Here is a 24,870-nt window from a genome sequence, read left to right as displayed (position 1 = left end):
AGTGAAAAGGCTTTGGTTATTTTAGGAAAAATACAACATTATTAAGTTAAAGCTTACTCTGTAAAAAGTATATATCTGGAAGGACTCTGGATAAAAGCTCTCTGCTGTTTCTTTATAAAACAAGCTTTCATTTACTTTAATAAAATGCACAGAGACAATAAAAAGATCAAGGAGGTGCCACTGGCCTACAGTTTCAGTATGACATGCAAAGATGGCAATGTATGAATGAGTATTCATTAACATTTTAGGACACACTCATAAAAACATTGAAATCTGTCAAAACACTAGGCATTTTGTTGAGCAGACCAGAGAGAGTCAGCAATAATACTAATATTTTGAAAAGGAAGATTTACTTTAATTCTCTATTGGATAATCTTCTTCCTCCTATCAAAGAAAGTGCATTACATAGAAGTCATATCATCAAACTTTAATCTCCTCTGTTTCATTCCTGCAGGTCCTCTCACAAGATCTTACACACCTTCATGCTCTCCTTGTTCCTTGAAGGCTTGTAGAACTTCTCGAGTGGGCAAGCAGAAAGAACAGCTATGTCAGCACAGAGACAATCACTGTTTGTCTCTGTTTGTCCAGGCTGCTTTCAGGACTAGCACAGAGAATGTCAGTCTGGCACAAGGACACTGGCACTGAACTCCCTCTCTTACTGATCTGCCAACGCACACCTCTGTTTCTGGCTCTCCTACTGCCATTTGAATACCACACCCAATTATGTTTTAAATAGTATCTACAGACAGAAACTGTTCTCCAAAGAGCCTTCTATTCCCCAAGAATAGAAGGATCTATTCCTATGATCCTTCCTGGAGCCACTGAACTGTCAACACTTGACCAAGGGAGAGTGTTGAAATGTTTACAGTATTTTAGTGGCAGTTTATGCTGTATTGACACCGTCCTGCTGTAGAAATCCAGACAAATTAGACAAATGTCCAAATGGCAGATCCAATAGTATGTAAGCTTTTGCCCTCTAGTTCCTTCCTAGTGAGGACCCAGAAATCAACTCTTGTGAAAGCACTATACTACAAACAGATTTTCATGATGAGCCATATCAATCCCTGTTAGAAAAAAGATCAGGAAGAGTGAGAAATTTAATTTGCTTCGAACAGCATGCTCTTGTTTAAACAGGCAGAATGTCATTAACAGAAGCCAGTACATGCCAAATGACCAACTGAGCCACGCTGCAGAGAGTGAAGGATGGTTGTAGTAAAAACATGAATTCCAATTACCTAAGTTAAAGATCTGACTACGTGTGCCCTAAAATATCTGCATCATTTTACCACAGATAAGTGGTTTATAATTAAATAATTAAAATAATTAAAATGGTATTCAAGAACTATGTGCAAACATCTATAGTCATATCTCCATTTTATTTTGAGGTATATACATCTATTTATGTATACATATGTATTTTAAAACCACTAATTATCCAAAGGTAACTTGTGTGAGGGGCTATCATATACATGCAAGGTGTCTTCTATCTATCAGAGGCTAACAGACTACTGATGAGAATTACTCCCACAGCTCCTATTTTCCTGTCCAGGGAAGACTCCTTAGGATGAGGACACTCCTTGTAAAGCTTTCCAAGCTTTTAAAACCCCTTCTGTACAAGAACAGGACGGGGTCCTAGTTGATAAACATGTACCAATAGTTTGTATGATACAGCAGTACTATTTATCATCACTCCTTTGAAGACTCTCCAGAAAAGACTTCAAATCCCTTCAGAAAATAAACATTTCATTTGTCATGTGCATCAGAAATGGAATGGGATACTAAGATGTAAGAGCTTATATTGGAAAAAAAAAAACCAAACACATGCACACACACTCCTGTTATTTGCTCTTCCCTCCTTTCCCCCCTGGATCATACCTTAGCTGCTGTTGTTGGATAGGCCAGCTGGATAGCTTCTGACCTAAAAAATTAACACCACCTGTTTTACACAAGGCTTGCTTCATTCATTAATGAGGTTTTGGGGAGAAGATAATTGTTACTAATGGGATAGGCTCTGAAGTCTATTCCTACGAGAGCTTTGTTCAGAAAGGCAAGGCAGATCAAAGATGATTTTCTTATCAGAGACCCATAAAGAGAAGTAACTTTTCCTACCACCATCCTCAGCTGTATCACACTTTCTATCCCTAATGGAACAGAATCTTCCTACCTAAACATCTGAGAACCTATCTGCTTGAATAGGTTTAAGGGAGAAAATTGCACATTTGCCAACAGACAGACAACTTAACAGGCATCTACTATCCACAGCCAGAATCAGGAATTCAAGTGGTATGAAAGAGGCCAGCCCTAACAGCTGGCAGAAAGCATCCTTTCCTCCTTGTTTTATCAAATCTTTTCAGTTGCTGTGAATGTAAATGATCTGTGAAATGGGGCTCCTTCATACTCATCCCAGTAATGATGATAAATCCCTAAGCAGGCAAGTAAAAAACCTTAATGCAATTTAAAAGAACATATGTACTTATGATCGTGGGGAAGGAGGGAGAAAAACTGATGGGGCAAAGCTCACCAGCGTTTACCTGTGCAATGGACTCAGCAGCTCCTTCCACAGTCCAACAGTGAAACACTGAGAATTGGAGGGCCTGAGGGCATGGGGTTTCTGTGGAAGCCTTAATAAGTGTGAAGAAGGAGACATTTGGGCAGATATTGAGCTGCAGTCAGTGGGATGAGAAAAGCAGCAGGTTAATTCAGTTGGAAAGAAAAGATTTGTTTTCCTTGGTAACAGGTAAAGAAAGAGAGTCTACAGCCCTGGGCTGAAGCTTCAAGAGGAGTTTCTTCTTCATATCAGAAGCTAAGAATGGGCACCTCAGGCTATGGGGAGTCATTTATCGGCCTCTGGTGCTCACCAAAACTCAAGCAACTTTTCTGTTTTTAAGGGCAGGGCAGGCTTCCCTTCTCTTCATACCTTTAAATTCCTACCAGTAACTCACACTATCCACTACTGGCATATGGATAGACTCAGGAACTGCATCGAGCCCTTGGGCTCTCAACACCAAAACCCCCCAGGCACAGCCCCTATCAGCCCTCCCAGCAGGATCCTTGCTTTTCAGGAACTTCTTCCACCTGAAGAAGTCCTTCCACCTGAAGCTTCTCCCTGAAGCTGTCTTACTTGTTCTCCATCATCCTTAAAATCCACTGCGCTGAAAGAGCTCTTGCATTTCTCCCCACGAGCCCCCATAGCCACAAAGTAGACCAGTACTTTAAAAGAACAAGTAGTTTACATTTGAATAGGAATATTATACATTAAGTTACTATAAAAAAATATATACATACACATATATACACAGACATTTGTGGCTCTAAATTTTGTGGACTATACAAATAATTTTGTACCACAAAAAGCACTCATTACCAGTATTGGTTTCCATCCAAGAGGCCTCCAGTCTTGAATGAGAGCTATAGATGTGTACCTTTTTACACCTTCTCTACATTTTACCAAAAGGCTATCTTTCCATGCACATACAGAAGCACATCTCTTCTTGTAAAGCAACCAATCACTCTTACAGACAACCAACAACAATAACTGGATAGGATAAGTGGATAGGATAACCAAGGATAACTGGAGAATCAGTTGTTCATTTACAGTACTGTTGAAGGTCAGGAATTCTAGATTTTCAAAATAAGTGCTTGCACACAACAACCACAAGAAAAAGTAAACATCTGCAATTCCAACACAAAGTAATAACCAAGTACTTTGCATCGAGCTACATAGATTACTCTGAAAAATCAGCCTTGAGTACTCTAATTCAACAACTTTAACCACTGAACATGGCAGCATTTACTTCTCATTTTTTTCAGATACATAAGAGTCTTCTCTGTAAAATATAGGTGGATATCAGTGAACAAAGGCATTAAATCAAATATAGAGACTGGACATGGGGGTGAGTTCATATTCCTCCTTCAGCAACACGCACAAAACAAGTGTAAAACACACTTTGAAAAAGAATGATTAAATGAAAATAAGCGACAGTAATAAACTGAAATATGTATCTGGAAGACAAAGAATTGAAATTCTGTGAAAATGAAGAAAACTGAAGACAAAAATGTATTGACTCAAGAATAATTTAAAATAAATTTTCCAATAAACAGAATAATAACAGAATTGCAAGTCTAATCCCCAGCTTTTAAAAACAACTAATTCTTTATTGCTTCTTTAAAATTCTTCCAACTTTTTCTTCTATTGTTTTGAGAGTACCATGCAAATCAGGGTAGAATACAAAATAATTTCAGAACCTGCCATTCAAGATGGTTTTCTTCAGCTGTGAGCACTAGGTCAGAACCAGAAATACCATCAGAAATACTGTGCAGCACAGGAGGAGACTGTACCTCATGGTGGAAAGAACTGTGCAAAAACCAGAACTGTTAATGAGGGAACTAAGCAAGAACTGATGGAAATATAACTTGACTTTCCTTAAGCTTTTGCTCCAATCACAAATGTATTGTCTGCTTTGAAGAGAACTAAAACTGAAATAACCTCTTGCTGGTAATCTTTAGCTGTAATTTATTCTTTAGAAAAGAAGGATTCTCAACAATGAGGAAAAATTCTCAAAAAAAAAAAAAAAGCAATATAGGGGAAAGAGAATATAGGTTGGAATGCAATAGTTTAAACTTAAAGAAAAGCTGGCCATGATGGGATTATTGAACACAGCAGCATGGAAGGAGGTACCCATTCTGGTATGCAGTTTTTGAGCTGGAAAAGAGAAAGGGACTGCTGACTGAGTCCTCCAGAGCTGACATTGCAGCAGACAACATCCATCTGGGAGATATTTTGACAATTACCAAAACAACCTACCAGAAAAACAACCAACAAACAAATAAGGCAAGATTAAAAACGTCAACCAAATAAATAAATGCCACAGGCAAATCTTGTGGGATTTTACCTAGCCAGGAATGAGTAAAGCATACTATAAAACAAGTCAGTGTAGATAATAAATATTAGAGGCTCTGAAAAAAATGGAGATTTTTTTAATGCACTTGCATGATAAAATACTGGCTCTTATTTAATAAGAGCATAATCCTGTTGGAAAATTCTAATGGGACCTAACCCAGAAACATTAGCTATAAACAAATAATGTTTATAATGTTAGTTAACCTCAGAGATGTTAATATATGTTAAGGCTAAGATATAGCATTTAACAGATTTTGCACATAAAGGCATTTGGAACTCAAGTTCAATGTGAGGCTTTTGAAAGTTTTAGCTTGAAATACTCAAAATAAAATGAAAAAATAATTTTAAATTGCCACTGTTTAGAAGATGTTTGTGAATACTTGAATGTAAGGTAAAGTAACAATTTTAAAATGTTAATATTTTGATTCATATAATATTCACAACACTTTCTTCTCTACATAAATGAACTAATAAATTTCCCTGGGGTTATTTGTTTGCTTGTTTTCAAGTCTGAAAAAGAAAGAAGTCCTCACACTGGATTCTTCCACAGCATGCAGAAAAAAACTCCTATTTTATGATCAATTTTATGATCAAGCTCTCAACTACTTAGCAGGAACTAATAACAGAAAGGCTCCTATTCCTGTATAGAAACTACTCTGAATGTTGCTCTAGGAATTCAACATCTGAAGCAAACAATGCAATTGCTTAACTTGATATCTATGTTATTATCAGTTTCACTTCATTTACAGCTTTAAATTGATTTCAAGTTATTTGTAGGTGTGATTTTTTTTCTAAATGTCTGTCACACATTACACAGCTCAGTGCTTGTCACTTACTATGGCTTTACCTCAAATATTACTAAACTTTAATTTTTATCACATTCGATTTCCTAAAGATTCCTGGTAATTATTTTAATTGTATGGACCACATAAGTCTTAGAATATGTCACTTTTGAAAAAGATTAGTTTATTTTCTGAATGTTGTGGTGACAGCATACTTGGACATATTGCTTTGATTGCTTCCTTTGTTTTCTTGGGCTTCTCTTTGTTAGGAATGTATCCACAAGCCCTACATACCAAACAACAGCAGCTTAAATCACATTTGTCTGAGCTGATAGCTTCAAGTGCACAAAGCAAGAGGTAGATAAGCTGAAATGGCAGCATCCATCATTTTCCATGAGACTCCTACATTTAGTTGTTATGACCAACTGCAATTACAATACTACTGCAAAGGAAGGCTGCATGCATCAATGAACCTCATTATAAAGCCAGAACTTAAGTTCAAAGGTGTCAAGTCAAAAACATTCACTGTTACAATTCACACACTTTTCTTTATCATACAACCTTACATTCACCTGGAAACCTCACCTTTCTCCTCTCCTTGATCTTCACACCGTTAACATTATGATCAGGTCAAAGTTGCATTTTCTTAAGCATCCATGTCCTTTATCACTTTGAAGTTTAGCATCCTGGACCTTCCTTTTGTCACAAAACCATTGCCATACTGATCCACTTTGCTGTTGGATTCTGTGATCTTGGAGCTGACAGATTCTATGGTCTCTGTAGTACAATAAAAGTCAAGGGTCTCAAACAGAAAATGTGAACCCAGCATTGTGATCCACATTCTAAAGCTAAGGAATTAAATTGTGGAAGACCTTCAGAAACAATGAACAAAATGGGCCATTTGGATAGAATCCAAATTACTCAAAACTTGAAACAGAAGAGAGAGGTGGTGTTCCACGGGGCAACGGAATGACCTGGAGTTGGCAGTGAGCCCCATCAGTCCAACCAAAGCAGCTTTCTGTCAGAAGTACTCTAAAATATGCTTATTCTGAATGTCATATAGAACTTAAAAAAGAATGGCAGTACTTTGAGAGCACCTGCCTTTCCTTCCAAGACATTTAGAGTTCTCCAATTTGAAAATCCTTCCAGGCTTCACAGGTGAAGGTGAAGAACTATGGTGAGGAACTGTGGCAGTCTCTGATTTTATCTGTTTCCATAGACAATGCTTTCTCTCTTGGTTCTTGTTTAACTTGGCTCTCACAAGTAACAACACCCTCCGTATTTTCTTCAGCTTAAAAACAAAACAAAAATCAAACACTGAAGTTCAAACTCTATTGACAATGCTTCAGCCCCAATAACTGTGCATTTAAAAGAAAAATATTTCAGGAACTCAAGCTAATAGTTAAGGCATATATGAAGCTTACTGCTTTTTAGCTTGATAGCCAGTTATGTCACCTACCTTGCTCTAAAGCATTGCAAGATGACATGAACTTGCTCCAGTAAGGCTCCCCTCAAGTAACAATATTTAAACCAATTTATAAAAAAAAAAATAAAATGTTTGGAGATATAAAATCCCTTTCACAAAAAACATCTTTCCCCTTTCCCACAGAAAAATAAAAAAACTAGTTAGAATTGTCTGAAAGAAGTCTGCCTTGGAGTTCCCCACTATCAACACATTTGTCTCCTTTCTTCAAGACATGCAGAACAAAATCCACTGTATTTTCTCTATTCTGATATTGACATATTGTTGAGAAAATGACAACTTACTAAGTGCTGGCTGGCTGTCCACAATCCGTACTGGGATAGTCTGCACATCTCCCAAGAGAATCTGCTGCACTCCTCCTTCCAGGCTTCTGGAGTCATCCACCCCTTCAGCTGGTACCAGCTGGCCCATGGCAAGCAGACTCTGATCAGAGGCAGGCAGAGTCCCAAAAGCAGGCACAGCAGCACTGTCCTGTGTCAGGCCAGCACCTTGCAGACTGTGCCCCTGACCCAGTGCTAGAGAATGGCTGCCTATTGCACCCCCCAGGGAATCCAGGAGGGCTGCAGGGCTGGGAGGGGAATGGTTATTTACAGCTAGCAGGGCTGTTGATCCGTTTGTCGAGGTAAATGCTGACTGCAGCTGTAATCCCTGTGGAAGAGAAGGCAGAAGTATCAACCTAGCAGTATTTACAGCAGAAGGAGTTTGCATTTAACAGCATGTATTGTCTAGGTGGCTTCCGACTTCCTACTCATTAACTCTTCTCAACACTCAATCCCAGTAACTCTAGGCTCAAAATGTACTTGAAAACAATTTGGACAATGGAATCCAGCAGCATGTAGAAGATTGCTTCTGACCATAAAGTTCTAATTTTGGATTGATGTTCAGTTTCAGGTCATTCCCCAGTACTGCCCATTCCCACAAGAGGTGGGTACTACAAGCTAAGCACACTGCTTTAAATAAAATGATATGAGATGGAGTCAGGCTGTCCTCAGAAAGAGAAGAAACAGCAAGCAGAAAGGAATCTTTCTACAGACTGTATTTCTAGGGAAAAGATCACACATTTCATTGGGGTTCAGGAAATAGGAAGGCAGATTTTCAAAGTAGTTAAGGAAGAGAGATAAGAGAGCCAGCTTTGAAGGGAGATGAGCTTTTGAAGAAGCTCTTTTAGCATGACATTCTTATCCCTCCCTCTCCAGCCTTTCAACCTTCAAGTTTACAGCTCTGAGCTAGGAGCAGTTTCAGGATTTTAAGATATTTTCTTAAGAGGCTGGAGAAGGATTTAAAAGGAATAAACAAGCCTGTCTTATCTCCCTGCAGTTTTGCAGCTTTTTCATTATGAGATGACTGGACCGTGTGGAAAATGAACAGGTACTTGGTTTGAGGTAGAAACCCACTGCTTTTATCCTCTTGGTTTTGCCTTCACAAGAGACCCTAACTTCAAAGTGTCAAAAGATGGTAGTGGGATCCCTTGCACCACAGCTATATGCTAAATGTGACATGCAAGAGCAACCAGAGGAAGAGCTGACAGCGACTTCCAAGTCTTGTTACTCAGCTACGTTTGGGATCCACTGAGAGGGAATGTGCTGTTCTCAGCTCGCCTCCAGCACCTCCAGCACAGCACATTTGATGTTCTGTAAATGACCTGACTGTACCTGAAGCTGTGCAAATATCTTGGGCTGAAGTGAGGAGAGTGAAGACAGCAGCTGAGCCGTTTCTGGTATCAAGGACTCCCCGCTCTGGCTGGATTCTGCTTTGGTGATGACTGACTCCACTCCTGAGCTCCCTGTGGTGCCAAAGTGAGGAAGCGGACAGTTATGACAAATCTCTTCTTCCTGTCTAATAAAAGCCTCCCCTGTGAACCAAACAAACTCCCTTCAATCTCAATACAGATATATACATATATATATGCTGTTCTCTTTGCAGAACTTGGATGCTAAAGAAAGAAGACTGGGTATGACAAAAAGACAATACTGCAGGAAATTTATATGTATCTGTACAGAGCAAAAACCAGAGGCACCAATAAATCTCTTCTTGAGAGCAAAGTAATTGCACCCTATACTGTGCTTTGAGTTTGTAGTCATAACATAAAAGCTGAAACATTTCTAGCAAAGTAGCAAATAATTTGACAATATCTATACTTGAGTAAGGGCTTAAAAAAAATCCACAGGTATCAAAAGAAAGGGATTTCTTTCAAAATAAAAATCTACACAGGAAATTTTCCATGTCTCACCACTCCCTTCCCATCTTTGTGAAATTAGCATAACTTCTATGCAATATCATCTAAAGTCTATTTAATGCAAGAATGATGCACTTAATTTCCTGAAGCTTTGCAAAAACTGAGATTCGCTTATAACAATTTCTGCAAGAAAACTTCTCATGAGATCATTCCATTTCCTGTTTGAGCCACCCAGAACATTTTGGTTAAGCTTTATGCAGACACAGGCAGACAGTGCTTAGCTTCTTATTTCTCAGTTCCACTGTTATGGAGGTAACAGAAGAACTTGCCATGGAATGCAGATTAGTCTGGTGAATGCAAAAAAATTGAAAATAGTCAATTGCAAAACATTTTCTATCAGAAAATCACAGGAAAAATTTCCAGCAGTCTGAGTGGAGGTAGATTTTTCAACATATATAATGATCTGCAGACTCTTAACAATCACAACTGACCAGAAGACACATACAAACCTATAAATCTTCTTGAACACAAGTACTTCAAATATTTAGACTCTTTTGAATACTATACAGAGACCCCATATGCATACGTGAATGTTCACATGCAAGAAGAGATAGCAGTTCTCTCCCTAGGTTGTATTCTACAGTGACACCCCTGGGAAAAAAGGTAATAGTTCAAATCTCTACTTGCTACAAAGAAAATTGTATCACATGGAATTAGGGAGTTCTGCACAAACAAGTTCTGTTACTGCCTGATTTCTTAAGTGTACAGTTGTCCCCATTTGGCACAAGTTGAAATTAAAATAAATACGTATATTAAAACATATATGTATACATATATATATGTTGAAATGAAAACAAATATATATACAGTTAATATAAAAGTTCACTACATTTTTTGTTTGCTTGAAGATGCTAAATAAAAGCCAAATTTATAATTTTAATACTTCTGCCAACACCATCATGACTACACCTATTTTTCCACACATGCAGTCAAATAAAAAAAAAGAAGTAAACCAAAAAAGTTATGGCAAAATAATGCTTCTTAAGTTGACCTGAGTGACAGGACATAAGAGCAACCTCCTGGGAAGGAAAATGAACTTGGGTGACACAGCTAATAAAAGACATTTGGAGACACAGGTTATACGTGCAGTCCTACCATCTGAAGGTGCCGAGGCAAACGCAACCGTCACTGTTTCTGCGAGGACATTCCCACTGTCTGTGGTCCACTGCAGCTGAAAGGAAAAAGAACTCAGCTCTCAGGGTGCAAGCTTGTCTACAAGAACACAGGCTCAATACAGGACTGATAAGAATATAGTGTCTAAAACTACATTTTCTTATTTCTTTATAATTATGCATTTTAGGACCTCTTGATTCACAAAAAAAAATACTGTAGAAGATTTTTAAACATGCACTTTGTATCAGGAAGATTATCTGCTTTATCTGCTCATAACAGTTTAATAGAATTTAAAATATAGAATAGTCAAACCATTTGGCTAACAAGCACACTCACTCACCTGGGCTACACCAGTGTAGGGAGAGGGAAAAGACTGATGACACAGCATGATTTAACAGTACTGTTTGTCAAAGCTCATTTTAAATCAGCCATTTCTTAGCAGTTAGTCTCATAACTGGGAAAACTAGGATCACTGTCTACCCTTTATTACTCAATACGTGGAAGAAAATTAAGGAACAAGATTTAAGAGTTACTGAGCATTCAGAAGATTCAACTCCAACCTCACTGCACTTACTATAAAGTGCATTTATTACTATTAACATATTCAAAATGTTTATGAAGTCCTAATTTAGACAGCACCTGAGACACACTTCATCCCCATCTTTTCAGCTACTGAAAAGTAGTAGTAACTTCTTCAAAACATAGACAGTGACAAAGCCATGAATAAAATTTTATGCCACATGTCAATTTTTCTACACCAATGGCTTCCAGTTCACGCAGTCATCAAGAAGTGCTAATATTGTGTAGTTTGTCAACCAACTAACAGCAATCTACTGCTGACAAGATAAATACTGAATAAGGTCAGAAGATTTTATTCACATTTAATCCAGTCTTACTCAGCCACGAATTCCACTGACAATATTGCTGCTGGAAATATAAAGTCACAGAAAATTTTGGATGAAATACAGCTAAGTGGTAAAAATGAAGATTTCCAGTATTTAACTCCAAAAATCAAAAAGATACACAAAGGCCAACATACCGTTGCTGGGATACTTTCTGAATTATACACCATCTCTCCATTCCTGAGGGACTTCTGCACTTCATGAATGTGATTCTTGATGTCATTCACAGTGGGGAAGAAGGACAGGTTATGTCTTTCCGGCACTTCATCAGGTGTGAACAATTCTCTTTCCACATACTTTCTGTCATATGTTAAAGGACATTTATTACCATACTTATATATATTCCACTACTTCCTGCTGTTAAGAGACCCTGCTACCTTCTCCCTCCCCTTGTTGCAATGACAAGACAAAAGCAAGCTAGATGATCTACTGAGACAGTTCTTTGTGCATTGGCTACAGAATTTGGAATTTAAAACCCCCATTTATTCAAGGAACTTTAAAGAGTACAGCAGCTCTTACAGGAGGCTATCTACAATGATATGAAAAGATATCAAAAGCTGGGAAAAACAGACTTATGACATCTGGAAATTAGATTTAGTAATGCACCAGCATTGCTCTTTAGCTGCAAAGCAAATTAATCAAATACAAAAGCAGATATAGCACTATGGACTGAGCACTGCACACAGTTCTGTACCTTAGCTGCTTCCTCACTGCATAGACCTGCTCTACTCCCTGAGACACCAGTTCTCGGATCTTGTCTGCCACTTGAGGATGAAGTCGAGAAGGCAGAGTACTGTTCTCATCCCTAATGACCTCCTCCTCCTCCTCAGGAGAAGACATAGAAAGATGGGATGGTGATGGAGGGAGGCAGGAAGTTTCCATCTCATGATATTGGTGCGCTTGCTGAGTAGGTAACTGTACATACCACCTAGCAAGAAGGAGAGAGGTTATACACACAATTCTCAAACAAAGGCAATAAATCAGTGTCTTGGGGGGAAGAGTCTGAGGACTACCAACAACCTAGTCAGTGTGACAAGTTTTTACAGCCCCTGAGCAAGATGACATCTTGCAGAACTCAGGGCCCTCTCACACCTTTCAATGCAAAACAAACGAGATCAACCCTAAAACAACACAACTATTTCTACTAATACCCTGCAATATCAAAACACCTGCTGAAGTTCCATAGCTTAGTGCTTTACCAAATTAATTACATTTACCAAATTAATACTTCACTGCCACAGAAGTCTTACTGACATTGTAGATTTTTTTACTATTAACAAGTGACTCAGTAAAAAAAAAAAAAATCAAGTAAAATACTGCTCTTTTCTGCTTCATCTGTGAAAATAAAGAAAAAAGTGGAAGTTTCACCTGAGGACACCACCAGCATCTATCAAGTTCTTCTTCAGCATGTTGAATGCTTTCTCCTGCTCCATTCTTATGATTTTCTTGTCAATTTTAGGGTCAGTAGGAACCCTGTATTCTGGAAACTTTTGGACCTTTTTAATATAGATCCTTCCAAGGAGGAATAAAAAAAATTCTCCATCAGTATACTTTGTCCTTGGGAAGGGAAAGGCAAAAATTCCACTTACTTCATATCAGGCATTAATATAGAAAAAATTCAAGCAGAGTGATGTCAGGTGTGAGGAGCCTCTAAAAGAACTGCAAAATTCTTAAGGCTACATTAATAGATATGGATGCAGACAGACACACTTCTGGTCTGGTCTGGAAGCCACTCAGCCAGAGTGATTTTAGTCCTCAACAAAAGCCCTCGTCCCTCACTATAGTAAAAGCACAACACCAATTGTGAACAGGCTGCAGTTCACCCAGCCATGCAGAATTAAGCACATACAGACCTAGCTGCAACTATCATCAAGCACGCTCTTAGCTCAGTAAAAACTGAACAAGCACCCAGGAGAATGCTCAAGGGTGAGGAAAAAAACCATTAGTGTTGAAGAAGGAGAAAATCCCCAGTGTACAGGAAGAACTGTAACTCCTTCAGCACACAGGACACGTGCTAAATTAGGATGATTGACTGATATCAGTGCAATTAAAAGCCTGAAGAAGAAACAACAAATAACATGACAAAGTTTTAGAAGCAAAAAGAATTACCACAATAACTTGTGAATGCTCAGGTAGATAATGTACTTCATAGAGTGATGTACTGCTACTTTGCATTCAGAGAACCTATCAAATTTCAGCCTTATTCAGTCAGACAGGACAGCATTTCCTCCTTACTTCTAAATGAGTATCAACCTCAAATTATCAAGGAAATAAAGCAAAAGAGCTACTGTGAGTATCAGCTACCATCCCAAACCAGTGCTCTGTCATGGCTCACAGAAAGAATGCTTTCCTAGAATGCTCAGTCACTCTTACAGCTTTATATATAATTCTTACCTTGCTGGACAAGTGGCTTTGTACAGCTGGCTAGAGGTGCTTTCCTGCTCACCAGCTTTTTTGGGCTGAAATCCTTTCCTCCTTGGCCCATATTGGCACTCCATTACAATGGCTCTGCTTCCTGGAAACAGAAAGTAATGCGCTCTGTTCAAGCAACCACTTCATTCATTACAGTAAAATACTAACTACAGAAGAGATAAAGGTTCTGAAGCAGTCATTTCTGCTTGCCCTTCAGATTCTTCAGAAGGCAGAACCCTCAGGTATAGTAAGCAAATACAATGCAAATGCCTCTCTCTCAGCATGTAAGAACACAGAGCACTTTAAACCATTTCTCAAACTTATTATACCTCACAGCACTCCTTAACATATGTGAGGGCAAAATATTGGACTTTGCCCTGGTGAGCACCAATACTTTACAAGATCAGAAGTCTTGTAAGCTACCAAAGGAGCACAATACTGGTAATAAACATAAAAAGCAGAACGCCCAAAACAACAGAGAAAATCCCCTGCTGAAATCAAAGGTGTGATGGTTTTGGATGGGATAGAGTTAACTTTCTTCACAGCAGCCAGTGTGAAGCTGTGTTTTGGATTTGTGCTGGAAACAGTGCTGATAACACAGGGGTGTTTAGTTACTGCAGAGCAGGGCTTACACAGAGTCAAGGTCTTTTCTGCCTCTCACCCCACTCCATCCCACCAATGAGGAGGCTGAGGGACACAAGAAACTGGGACAGGACACAGCTGGGACAGCTGACCCAAAACGACCAAAGTCATATTCCATGTCATATGGCATCATGTGCAGCATATAGGGAAGCAGGGGGAAGGGGGAGCATTCAAAGTTAGAGTGTTTGTCTTCCCAAGTAACCATTACAAATCTGTCCTGGGGATGGGAAGTTGTGAATGAATTCCTTATTTTGCTTTGCCTGTGTGCGTGGATTTTCCTTTACCTTTTAAACAGTTCCTATCTCAGCCCATGAGTTTTCTCAATTTTACCTTTTCAATTCTCTCCCCATCCCACTGGGGGAATGAGTGAGTGGCTCTGTAGTGATTTCCAGCTGGGGTCAAACCATGAGACAAGATCAGCAGACATTTCCAGCCTCTTGGCTTAAATCAACACTTCAGACCCTCCTGTTCCATAAAAGCTCAGCCTTGCAGTTAAGAAATCTTAACTGCTAAATAACAGTTTCAGCACAGCACACCCATACAAAACCAGACAAGCTCAAACAAATATTGCTTTGCTCTAAACTCAAATTAAGTGACTTCTTCCAGTCAGACCTCTAACAAAAAGGGATTGACAAGCAAGCATTAAAGTGGTCAAGAAAGGAGCATCTTCCAAATTTCTTCCACATCATGTTTAGTTATCTTTTATTTATACTTTGTGTATTCAAGTTTGCAGGCAAGGAGCTGCCTATGCCACAAGTGATATACCCAGAAACTTCTGAAGTATTATATAAAAGCAACATAATGTGTTTCCATATGATACCAAATGATCTAGATGAAACTAAAGATGTCTCATATGCATGTTGGGGGAAAAAAAAGGGTAAGTTGCTTTGATTTTATTCTTAGTTTTCTTTAATCTCACAGTTTATGGCTGAAGCTTTAAAACTGGTGCTAACATTTCCCTTTTTCAGTAACTTTCAGGGAAAAAAAGAAGAAAAAACCCCAAACATAACTTACATTCCTCTCACTCATTTTCTCAATGTAGCAAGTCAAGCCCGTTCAGTTTATATCCAAATTACACTCTTGGCAATTTCACATATGTACTGCATGAGCTAAATATGTAATTATCAAGCTGTGAAGTCTGCATGAACATTTCAAAAAGAACCCCAAACGCCAAAAGTCTCTCTGCTGAGGTCTGTTGATGTTTATCTTGCTTGTTTGGTTGGTGTTTCGAATTTATTTATTTATTACTTTAATGTTTGCAATTTAAATAGTTTATTGACTCCTGTGCAACAAACTCTTCTAAAGATCTTCAAGTTAGGCAAGAATAATCGAACAAGCTCTTACCCTTACAAGAACTTTCAGGTCCTAATACAGCAAATGAGACCTCTCCCTAAAGACCTCATCACAAGAACCCTAATGAAATGGTACTTAGCTAATCTCTAAAGGACAAAAGGAAATAATCACAGCAAAACATAAAAAAGGAAACAAGCTCCTTCAGACTCTCACAGCAGTGTGCAAGCTGTTCCTTTTTTTATGTTTGTGTCTTGACCTTATTAGAACTAGGGAGCAACATAAAGATTTTTCTTTGTGGCCAGCTGGGAGCTGATGTTGAAATTTTGCAAGTATTTATTAAAACAAAAGTTAGTTACCTGCATTGACAAAGGGGATCCCATCATATGGGACATACTGGGATTTCCACATCAAGCGTGTGGCGGGTTTGGCGGGGCTCGGAGACTGGCGCGTGCCCCACACGCTCTGTGTCTGCTGCTTGTGGAGCGCCAGGACGCTCTCTAACTCTGCCTCGCTCACGCAATAGCCGCGGTACGAGTCCCCAATTCTCTGCGTGGAAAGGACGGGAAATGACAGCATTATTCACCCAGCTGACTGCTCACACTACACGTGAAAACACTCAGGGACTCCGGCAGGTGAGAACATAGGCCCAGATTTTTGGCACTCCATGTTTTTTGTCCCCACAGTAGTATCCTCATAAAGAGATTTATCGTGGGATCTAACAGAAGAGCAATCCCCACTGAGGTCAGGAGTTTGTCAGTCATTCAAGACCCTGAGAACACCAAGAGCCCCTGAAAAGGTTACAGTCACTGTCAACTCTGATTTCCAGAGGACAACTTCACTCCTGCAGTTTACCACCAACACACACTTCTGTTGCAGTCACTGACTAGACAAATTAGTATTAGATGAAGTCTTTCACTTGACTGCCATAGAGGAGCTCTGAATCACTAATAATTGTCTCTGCATCTACTGCAACACAACTGCACCTGCCCATTCCACCAGTAACTGTCTCACCTACTTAGTGCACTAACTCTGAAATTAATGTCTTACACAACATCCCTCCCAACCTTCGAGGCACTCTTGATTCTCAGCATTACACAGAAACTTACTATACCAGATTTGCCATGTGCAAACCGATGATTGTTTCATTAACTCTGCTAATGTCAGGGCAACTCCACAAAAATTGCACCTAACTTGACTCAAAGAAGTTATCCAGCTACTCAGTAGTTCCTACTCCAGCTACTCAGTTCTATCGCAGTTGGTTCGATGCTGGTCTGCAAAGGCCACAGCCAACAAGCAACAAAATTACTGGAACAAAGAACTTTTCATCCAAACTCAGAATGCAACACTTGCTTGTGTTCATATGCAGCTGAGGGTCAGGCTGGCCAAGCAACTGTAACAGCCAGAGTAGTTTGCCAGCTCAGTCTTAAAGTGTAACTGTGGGACAAACACGTGGTGAATGAGTACTAAGGTCTGATAGATTTGTTTTGCCACCTTCGCTGACAGAACAGTTAGGTGTTTAAATAATACTGACAGCAAAAGAGCAACAGTGTCTCTCCAAGGTTATCAACAGATACCTTAGCAACAACTGCTTAAAACCTGCCTCATGCTCATCTAAGAAAAACAGAATGTCTGTGGTTAGCGAGACCTAAAGTCAACAATGAACCAATGAAGATCTTGTGAATGAACTGGGCCAGCACAGTGCTGCTGCTGGTGCAAGGGCAGACACGGAGGATTGTGTGTGCACTGGGTGTGAGGCACTGGCACACGAGCTGCTCACACCTCAGAGTCACTGCTCTGCAGGCACTGCTGCAGCAGCTGACCACGTCTGCACAGGCTGCACTCACACGGCTGTGGGAGCAAGAGACAGTGGCAATTGTTTAGCTAGAAGTTATAAACAATAATAACTTCTGAACAAAACTTGATCTGAAAAATTCAGGAGAAGCAAAGCAGCCTGAGAAGTACCAGAACTTCTTTCTTTCCAGAAGTCTGGGATGTTGCCTTTCAGAAGAGGGATTACAGCACCATTGCACATAATAAATGCTGCAAAACCAGCTGGGTTTTTTTTCCATACCTTATACCTGTCACTAAAAATAGGTCACTGACTTTATTCTAGAGAGATGAGAACACTGACAAACCACTGTGCCAGAAAAGTAGCAAAAACAGTTAAGGTACTCTCTCCTATTCTGGTTTCTGCCCAAGTTAGATCATTTTCCCTAAACTGGTGGAAGAGGAGGAGGAGGACAAGAAGAAAACCACACAGCACGTAAGATCCCTGCTTTCTACAGGCTTGACAAATAGCAAAAAAATGGACAAACAAGACTAACTTCTTCAGACAAATAAATTAACTAAATTTTGTATAGTTAATTAATGCAGTTTTAAATTACATTTTATTTCAGTAGGCTGATACATGCAGGAAATGCATTCTGATCAGACCACTGAAAACTAAATAAAAGTTATTAAAAGAAACTGTTTAAATTAACTCTGCAACAATGTAATTACCTTGAAGTAATCACATGCTCTTCAGCCCTTTAACTCCACGGTTCAAGCCAAAAAATTGAGTGATTGCATCTTTCTCCCGTGGCCTTGCCTCAGCAAAGTACATAAAAGCTAACCCTAAAGTACACAAACCAAGACTGCAGCTTTCCTTGAGGAAACTCACAGCAGCAGGGTACCAGAGGCACTTTGCAGTCCAGACACAGCAAGTGTAAGGTGAACATTTCAAGGCTTTTACTGCTCTGTGTTGGGCCACAATCCCAACTGCCAAAGGAGCCACTGGCCTTTGCAATGCAGTGGCTTCACCTTGTGTGAGTCACAGAGACTGCAATGCTGTTTTAAGCTTCTTTCAATTCTGGCAGACAACTCAAAGAGTGGAGTTGTGAGCTGACATATTTATCAGCATCTCGCCAAACTGGATCTCCAAATTTCAGTAAGATCCTTCAATTCTGTTACTAGTAACAAAACATTTTGACATCTGAAAGATAATTGACACCTCAAAATCCCAGCGTCTCTAGTATGTGCCCAAAAAAAGGCACGATACATCCCAGCACTCTCTGGTGGATCAGGGAGGATTAATGCATACAGCCAACAGTTCTGTTGAACAGCAGAGGGAGATGTTTGTGTCCTCAGAACATATTCAAATAGACACTATTTCTATTTCCTTTTCTTTAAAAATAAGAACTTTTCTATAAATGTCACTGTGAATTTTAAACACGGCAGGTGAAGTTTCTTGTAATAGAGAGACAAAGCAGATCCTAAGTCCTCTGATGCTATGATACCAATAATAAATAATTCAGATAAGCCACATACAGGAAAGAATCTACCACATAGTGCTAAAAACACAGTGAACTTTATGAACTAACTGGCCAACTGATTTAAGCAACTGATTCTATAAAAATGGTATCTCCACCATGGAAGAATTCATGCTAAGAATTTTCTGACTTCTTAACATTTATGTGGACATAAGAGTGGACAGTACCACCTGTATTAAATAAATGACATAATACAAAAGGAATAGATGAATATATTTAATTTTGAAATTGTTTCTAAGCAGATACAGAAATAAATTCAATTTCTAGGTCCCTCAAACTGCAACTTCTATTTATCAGTGGCCAAGTCAATAGAAAAAAAATTGTACAGATATCTAAAGAGATTAGGCAGCTATGGAGTATAAGCTTTCCTTTTAAAAAGTATTAAGAGAAAGTAAAATAAACATCTGTCAGGAAGAGTCTGGCAGCAGGAGGAAGGGGTAGCTGATCTCTCAAGAAACTTCCCACCTCCCCTCCCTTCCTGTTAAGGGACCTATGATGCATTCTAGCTGCTGATAGCATCCTAATCATCAGGACAGGTCTGCAAACATTTAACAATATGCAAAAAAGGAAGAGTTCTGTTTAAGTCAAAAGCCACCACAGAACATAAAGACACAGTATTTTTTAACAAAAGAGGAAACAAGCACAAGCAGCCTAACTTGCTGTGACAAGAAATAAAAATCAGCACTAATATCTAAAATAGGAATCCTTAGTGAAATATTGATATTAGGGTGCATTAAGTCTCAGACTTGACACTGGCCAATCACATGGATTTTTATTTCCATGTGATAACACAAACCACATGAACAGTTGCAGAAGTCAGCAAAGTTTGCACTGTTGTTCAACAGCAAACCCTAACATGGCACACAACGGCTCTTCCCAGCACTACAAGGTATCAGGTTTTCAGCAGCACTTCTTTTACTTCAGGAGCAGTTGATAGTCAGTTATTCTAAAATTCTCCAAATAGAGAGGGATTTCACAGCATTTTATGTGTTTAACTGTGCTAGCAGTACCAGTGCTATATAGCAAGAAGCTTGAACACTTCTACAACAATAAATTATTCCTTTCAAGGAACAGGAACACTGTCTCAGAGGTAGACGATAAAACATTAAGTCAGAATTCTTTGTGGCCCACCTCACAGTTCCTGAGACGGCGTGCCCATGCAGGCGTATTTAGTGGCAGTGGCTGAAGAGGGATGGGAAAAGAATCTTCCACTGCCCTGAAAAAAAATAATAGAAGTCTATACAGACATTCAGAAAAGCAACAACTTAGTCTAAACTACAGGTAAGATCAAATCAGTGTATTATGTATAACCCTAGAGCATATGGTCAAACTATGGATATTGTATCAACATGCCTTAAAAACCTGTGGTTTTCATATTCTATTTCATTGTTAAAATAATTTACAGTGAATAAAAGTATTTTAAAAACCCGCTGGTTTCTACATTCAAGTCCTCCAAACATTCAGTACACTGTGTGTTCATAACCTCTTTTCCATGGTAATTTTATGATAACCATTGCAAAAACAAACTGCAAGGAAAAAAGGCAGTGCTAACAGTGGATCAGAGTGATTGCTCATCCTTTAACCCCTGACCTACCTGGTGGTTGGTTTTTTTGATACAGTGAGAGATGCCTGTGGATGTAGAATGTAACTGCTTGCACTGTCTGCTATGGAAGCCACCACCACAGTCTGCAGGTTCCCATCACCACACTTCTCTTCTGCAATATCTTTACCAAAAAAAAAAGCAGCTTCCTGGTTAATAACTGAATGTAGAATGGGGAAAAACAAGCTATGATCAAACTTTGTGTGCTGTTAAAGCAAGCCTTTTGATGTAGCAAAGAAGTTTTATAGATGATAAAGTAGTTTAGTAGTTGTGAATCAGTGCTCAAACTCCTGGCACACATATGAAGATATACTTGATAAGGCTGCTTATATTTAAGGACTTTGGTAATTGTGCTACTGCTTATGAATCCTTCCACAACAAGGCAAATAATCAGAGCAATTTGCAAATTACTCTGCTTTCAGGAATCCATATAGGATTGCACAAGTATTTTGTTCAGCTGCAAGTCACATACTGGTTGCTTTTAAAACAAGAAAAACTGAGGTAATGACACTGCTTTTTACTTAGAAAAGAACACTTAAACAAGAAAAACGGGCCTCTTGTAATTGAATCTGACATGCTCTTAGAACAAATGTTTTAGCCTTTCTTGGTAATGGGGAGCAATCCACAAGCCAAAAATTGCTTTTAGATTGAAGCCTGTGTGTACAGTTAAACAAAAACATAATAATGGAAAACTGTGAAAGGAGACGTTCAATATTTTGGTCTCAACATAAACACATGAGGTCTCTTTAGACAAGGGATTTTTGCCCTTCAGTTATGAAAGCTTCTTTCCCTCATCCAGAGAGAGTGGTAAGCTATTGACACAGTACAGAAATGGATCCACACAAAGCTCCATAAGAAGATTCCTAAGTGTGCACTTGGATTAACACCACTCTGGCTCAAAGCACTGGTTCCTCCTGCAGAGATGTGCCCTTAAGACACTACAGGCTACTCTGAAGTCTGCACCATTCTGTGCATTACCACCATGTGCAGACAGGTGAAACTCAGGAGCTGACAGGCCACTCTCCTTTCTCTTTTACCTCCACACTAAACTGCTGGCAAGTCTTCCCAACTGTCTTTTAAAGACCAGATCACTACAAAGTCTTTTACACAGTCAGTCTCTAGGAAAAACAAACAAACAAACAAAAAAAACCCCATGAATACATGTTGTAGAACATGTATTCAAATACTACAACACTGAGCCTCATGTTGAATGAAAAATGGAAATGCAAAACTACTATTTAGTATTTCAACTTAGTGCTTACAAAGAGTAGCAGCAATTATTTTGTAACTAAAGGCTCCCAGTCAGCTTCAAAGTAGAGAAAGACTGCTGTAATCAAACCTGGTTTTACCCCTGAAAGAGCTGGAGAGAGAGGGAAGGTTGAGCATTAGGGGAGGAACAAGTCTTTCAATGCAAGGTCAGGAAAACATATTGCAACCCTAAGTGAAAAGAGCTAGATCACTACTTGAATCCCAAATCTTTCTTCTATCCACCCAGCACCAGGACTCTATTCTTATTCTGAGCTATCATTCCACTGGAACACTTAACCAGTGCTCAAATCTTGAGAACTTTATAGAGAGAAGGAAAAAACAGTTTAAAAAAATTTGACAGTTTAACAAAATGTGACCACCTCGTTCTCAGTCTCACTCTGTGAAAGCAACTTAGTACACAGTGTTTTGCCATCCAGCAAGGATTGCAGATCAATAATCAATGCTTTCAGATTTCAGTATGTCCATTTTCTAGAGAAAACCTGAAAATTTGGCTTCCAGTGTATCTCAGCACATGTTTAAAATGTGACAACTAACACATCCCAATGAATGGAAAGTTACATCTTATTTTCCTTGACTGGGAACTGAATTTCTACCTAAATGATTCATTCCTGGCTTCTCAGAAGATGCATCATCACCAGTGATGTCTGGAACAGAAGATTTAATGTTCTTCTGGCCAGTCTGCGGTACAGGAATTAACTACTTCACTCGCAATGAAGTAAACAAATACTGAAAATTTGAAGCCAACAGTACAGCTGGTGGCACAAATATCCTTATTAAAGCTAAATAAAGCAAGAAACAACTCTGTGCTTGATATGTCAATCTACCCATAATGTACCCTTCAGAAAGGGAGCATAGTAGCTCTCATAAGCTTTCATTATGTTTTTGCCCAACAGAAAATGTGGTGTGGGAGGCACCAGATTCACAATCAGAAAGCAGGTTCAGGGTGCATTTTGCTTATAACTAAGGAAAGGAAACGAGGTGCTTAAAAAAGAGCATGGAGGATGAGCTTAGTCACAGGAGCACAAACCCTCAAGTCCCACAGGTTAAACTCACCCTGTGTGCTGGTCACATCCAGAAGCTGACCTGGAGGAATAATCACTTGGGTCACTCCTGGCTGGGCAGAAGGAATGACATGCAGCACCTGCCCATTTTCTGACTGGCTGGCAACAATCATCTGTAAGGCAGTCACACAGAGGGATGAATGGCTCCAGTTTGTATGGTGATCATGTAGCATGACTGGGTTTGATTTTTACCAGAACAGGAAATATTTTGCTTAGAGTTAGGGACTGTATATTTACTTGACTTTACATAATAAGAAAACTGTCTCTTGATCGTCAATTTCTTAAAATTACTTTCGCCTTTTAAAATAGGCCTTTAATTAAAGAAAAAAAAAACAAAACCAAAAAGGGTACTTTACCTGATTCTACAATGAATTACACATTTATTTGAAAGTGACAACTCTTATTACACACAAACACCTGAAAGCCATTCATAGTTGGATTCACTGTAACTCCATTCATGGACTAGCAGAACTAATAGTAACATAAAAACTGTGAGCTTTACTTCTAAGAAACTGACCTCTATGGGCAGCATTTCATGTAAAAGCAGAGAGAAGAAAAGTCCCAGGGTTTAAAAAAACAATACAAATTAAATCACCTGGGATTCTGAAAAGCTTGAACAACTCCTCATGGTATATTTACACAGGACATAATTACACAGGACTCTGGGTGAGAGAGTTACCTTTTTTACAAAATAGGTATTACAAATTATGAAGCAACATTTTAAGAAAATTAATTGAGGGCAGGGAAAAGGTGAAACATAATGACTTAGCTTACTGCTAATGTTCTGATTCCCCCCAAAAACCAGAGATTTATCCAGGGGATATAGAGAAAGCAGCAGCAGTAGAAATACAAGATCTTGTCACACTGCAGCATCCAGGCTCGATACTGACAAAAGACATCAGTTTAAAATTAGTACTGGCTGCAGACAGGATTTGCCTACCTGAAGAAGGGCAACTGGACCATGAACTGTAGCACTGAAAAGTTCCACCTTGTTGCTAGATATAAAGTCTGAATCAGCTGTTGCTACAACAAACCAGCAGTAAGAGAGTTCTTCAGCGAGCTCCCTGCTGTGTGAACACAGCCCCAGGCCTGCCTGCAGACACACTCACCATGGGTGCACTGGGCCCTCCCAGGGGCTGCAGCTCACACAGGGGCTGCCTGGGCTGCTCTGCCCCATGCAATTCCTCGGCAGAGCGGGACCGTGCCTGGGGAGGACTGCCCGAGACGGGGACTGTGATGGGCAGGGCTGGGGGAGAGTCGCTCTGGCCAAACAATAGATCCCTGGAATCCATGCACGTTAGTTGCTTTCACAGAGGAAAAACAGTAAAATGTACTTTGAGCAGCAACTTCTAAGAAGAAAAAAAAAAAAACAAAACAAGAAAGAGAAAAGAACATTTAAAACCAGTGTGCTATAGTGCTATAGTGTATACTCAGAGGAGCTCTTGTCCTTCTTGATCAAGAGGCTAACATTACCAGTTCTACTTTTGTTTTCTACTTCCATGCTGAAAATTATTCTTATTCCTGCTTCCTAGAACAAAGTCTCTCTACTAAGACAAAAGAAAATCCCTTTTGCTCAAAATCTGCTCCCCAAAACCATGTATCACTTTAAAACACCTCAAATCTGCCCAGAAACTGAGAAGACTTATACCAAAAACAAAACTGTAAAATATTCACCAACTTGATTTGACTTCGGAAGAAATCCCAGATACTATTCCACTTGGCCTTTCCATAGATGCATTTAGCTATGAAGAAAAAATCTCACATTTTTAAAAGTCTTTACCACAGAAGAAACATAAGCAACACAACCTCCGATTCAAGGCCAGGAATTGTACAGCATAAGGTCAAGAATCAGAGTTGCAAAATCTTTAA

At 39.2% G+C, this 24,870-nt stretch overlaps 1 protein-coding gene across 15 annotated transcripts in view; it reads right to left on the bottom strand.

The window, feature by feature from the left end:
- Nucleotides 1–24,870, bottom strand: part of CARF (calcium responsive transcription factor) — a 30,943-nt gene that overhangs the window by 1,200 nt on the left and 4,873 nt on the right. For 4 of the 15 annotated variants that reach the window (XM_071434676.1, XM_071434674.1, XM_071434675.1 and 1 more), the window contains 15 exons: nucleotides 24,111–24,350; nucleotides 22,994–23,114; nucleotides 20,666–20,795; nucleotides 20,203–20,287; nucleotides 16,120–16,309; nucleotides 13,811–13,931; nucleotides 12,785–12,928; nucleotides 12,111–12,344; nucleotides 11,554–11,716; nucleotides 10,497–10,572; nucleotides 8,818–8,948; nucleotides 7,450–7,813; nucleotides 6,268–6,973; nucleotides 2,532–2,663; nucleotides 1,876–1,918 (listed from right to left, as the gene is read on the bottom strand). In XM_071434676.1, the coding sequence (XP_071290777.1) occupies nucleotides 6,855–6,973; nucleotides 7,450–7,813; nucleotides 8,818–8,948; nucleotides 10,497–10,572; nucleotides 11,554–11,716; nucleotides 12,111–12,344; nucleotides 12,785–12,928; nucleotides 13,811–13,931; nucleotides 16,120–16,309; nucleotides 20,203–20,287; nucleotides 20,666–20,795; nucleotides 22,994–23,114; nucleotides 24,111–24,293 (2,061 nt within the window). In that variant the 5' untranslated portion in view covers nucleotides 24,294–24,350 and the 3' untranslated portion in view covers nucleotides 1,876–1,918; nucleotides 2,532–2,663; nucleotides 6,268–6,854. Of the gene's footprint in view, nucleotides 1–1,875; nucleotides 1,919–2,531; nucleotides 2,664–6,267; nucleotides 6,974–7,449; nucleotides 7,814–8,817; nucleotides 8,949–10,496; nucleotides 10,573–11,553; nucleotides 11,717–12,110; nucleotides 12,345–12,784; nucleotides 12,929–13,810; nucleotides 13,932–16,119; nucleotides 16,310–20,202; nucleotides 20,288–20,665; nucleotides 20,796–22,993; nucleotides 23,115–23,941; nucleotides 24,073–24,110; nucleotides 24,351–24,870 lie in introns of those variants that run through there. The other 11 variants (XM_071434677.1, XM_071434682.1, XM_071434680.1 and 8 more) reach the window with 7 other exon arrangements.

The sequence above is a fragment of the Agelaius tricolor genome, unplaced genomic scaffold, assembly GCF_023055355.1.
Source record: "Agelaius tricolor isolate 1412-34295 unplaced genomic scaffold, bAgeTri1.0.p SCAF_10, whole genome shotgun sequence".
Lineage (NCBI taxonomy): Eukaryota > Metazoa > Chordata > Aves > Passeriformes > Icteridae > Agelaius > Agelaius tricolor.
Note: the sequence above shows the minus strand (reverse complement) of the source record. Positions and strands in the feature narration are given on the sequence as shown.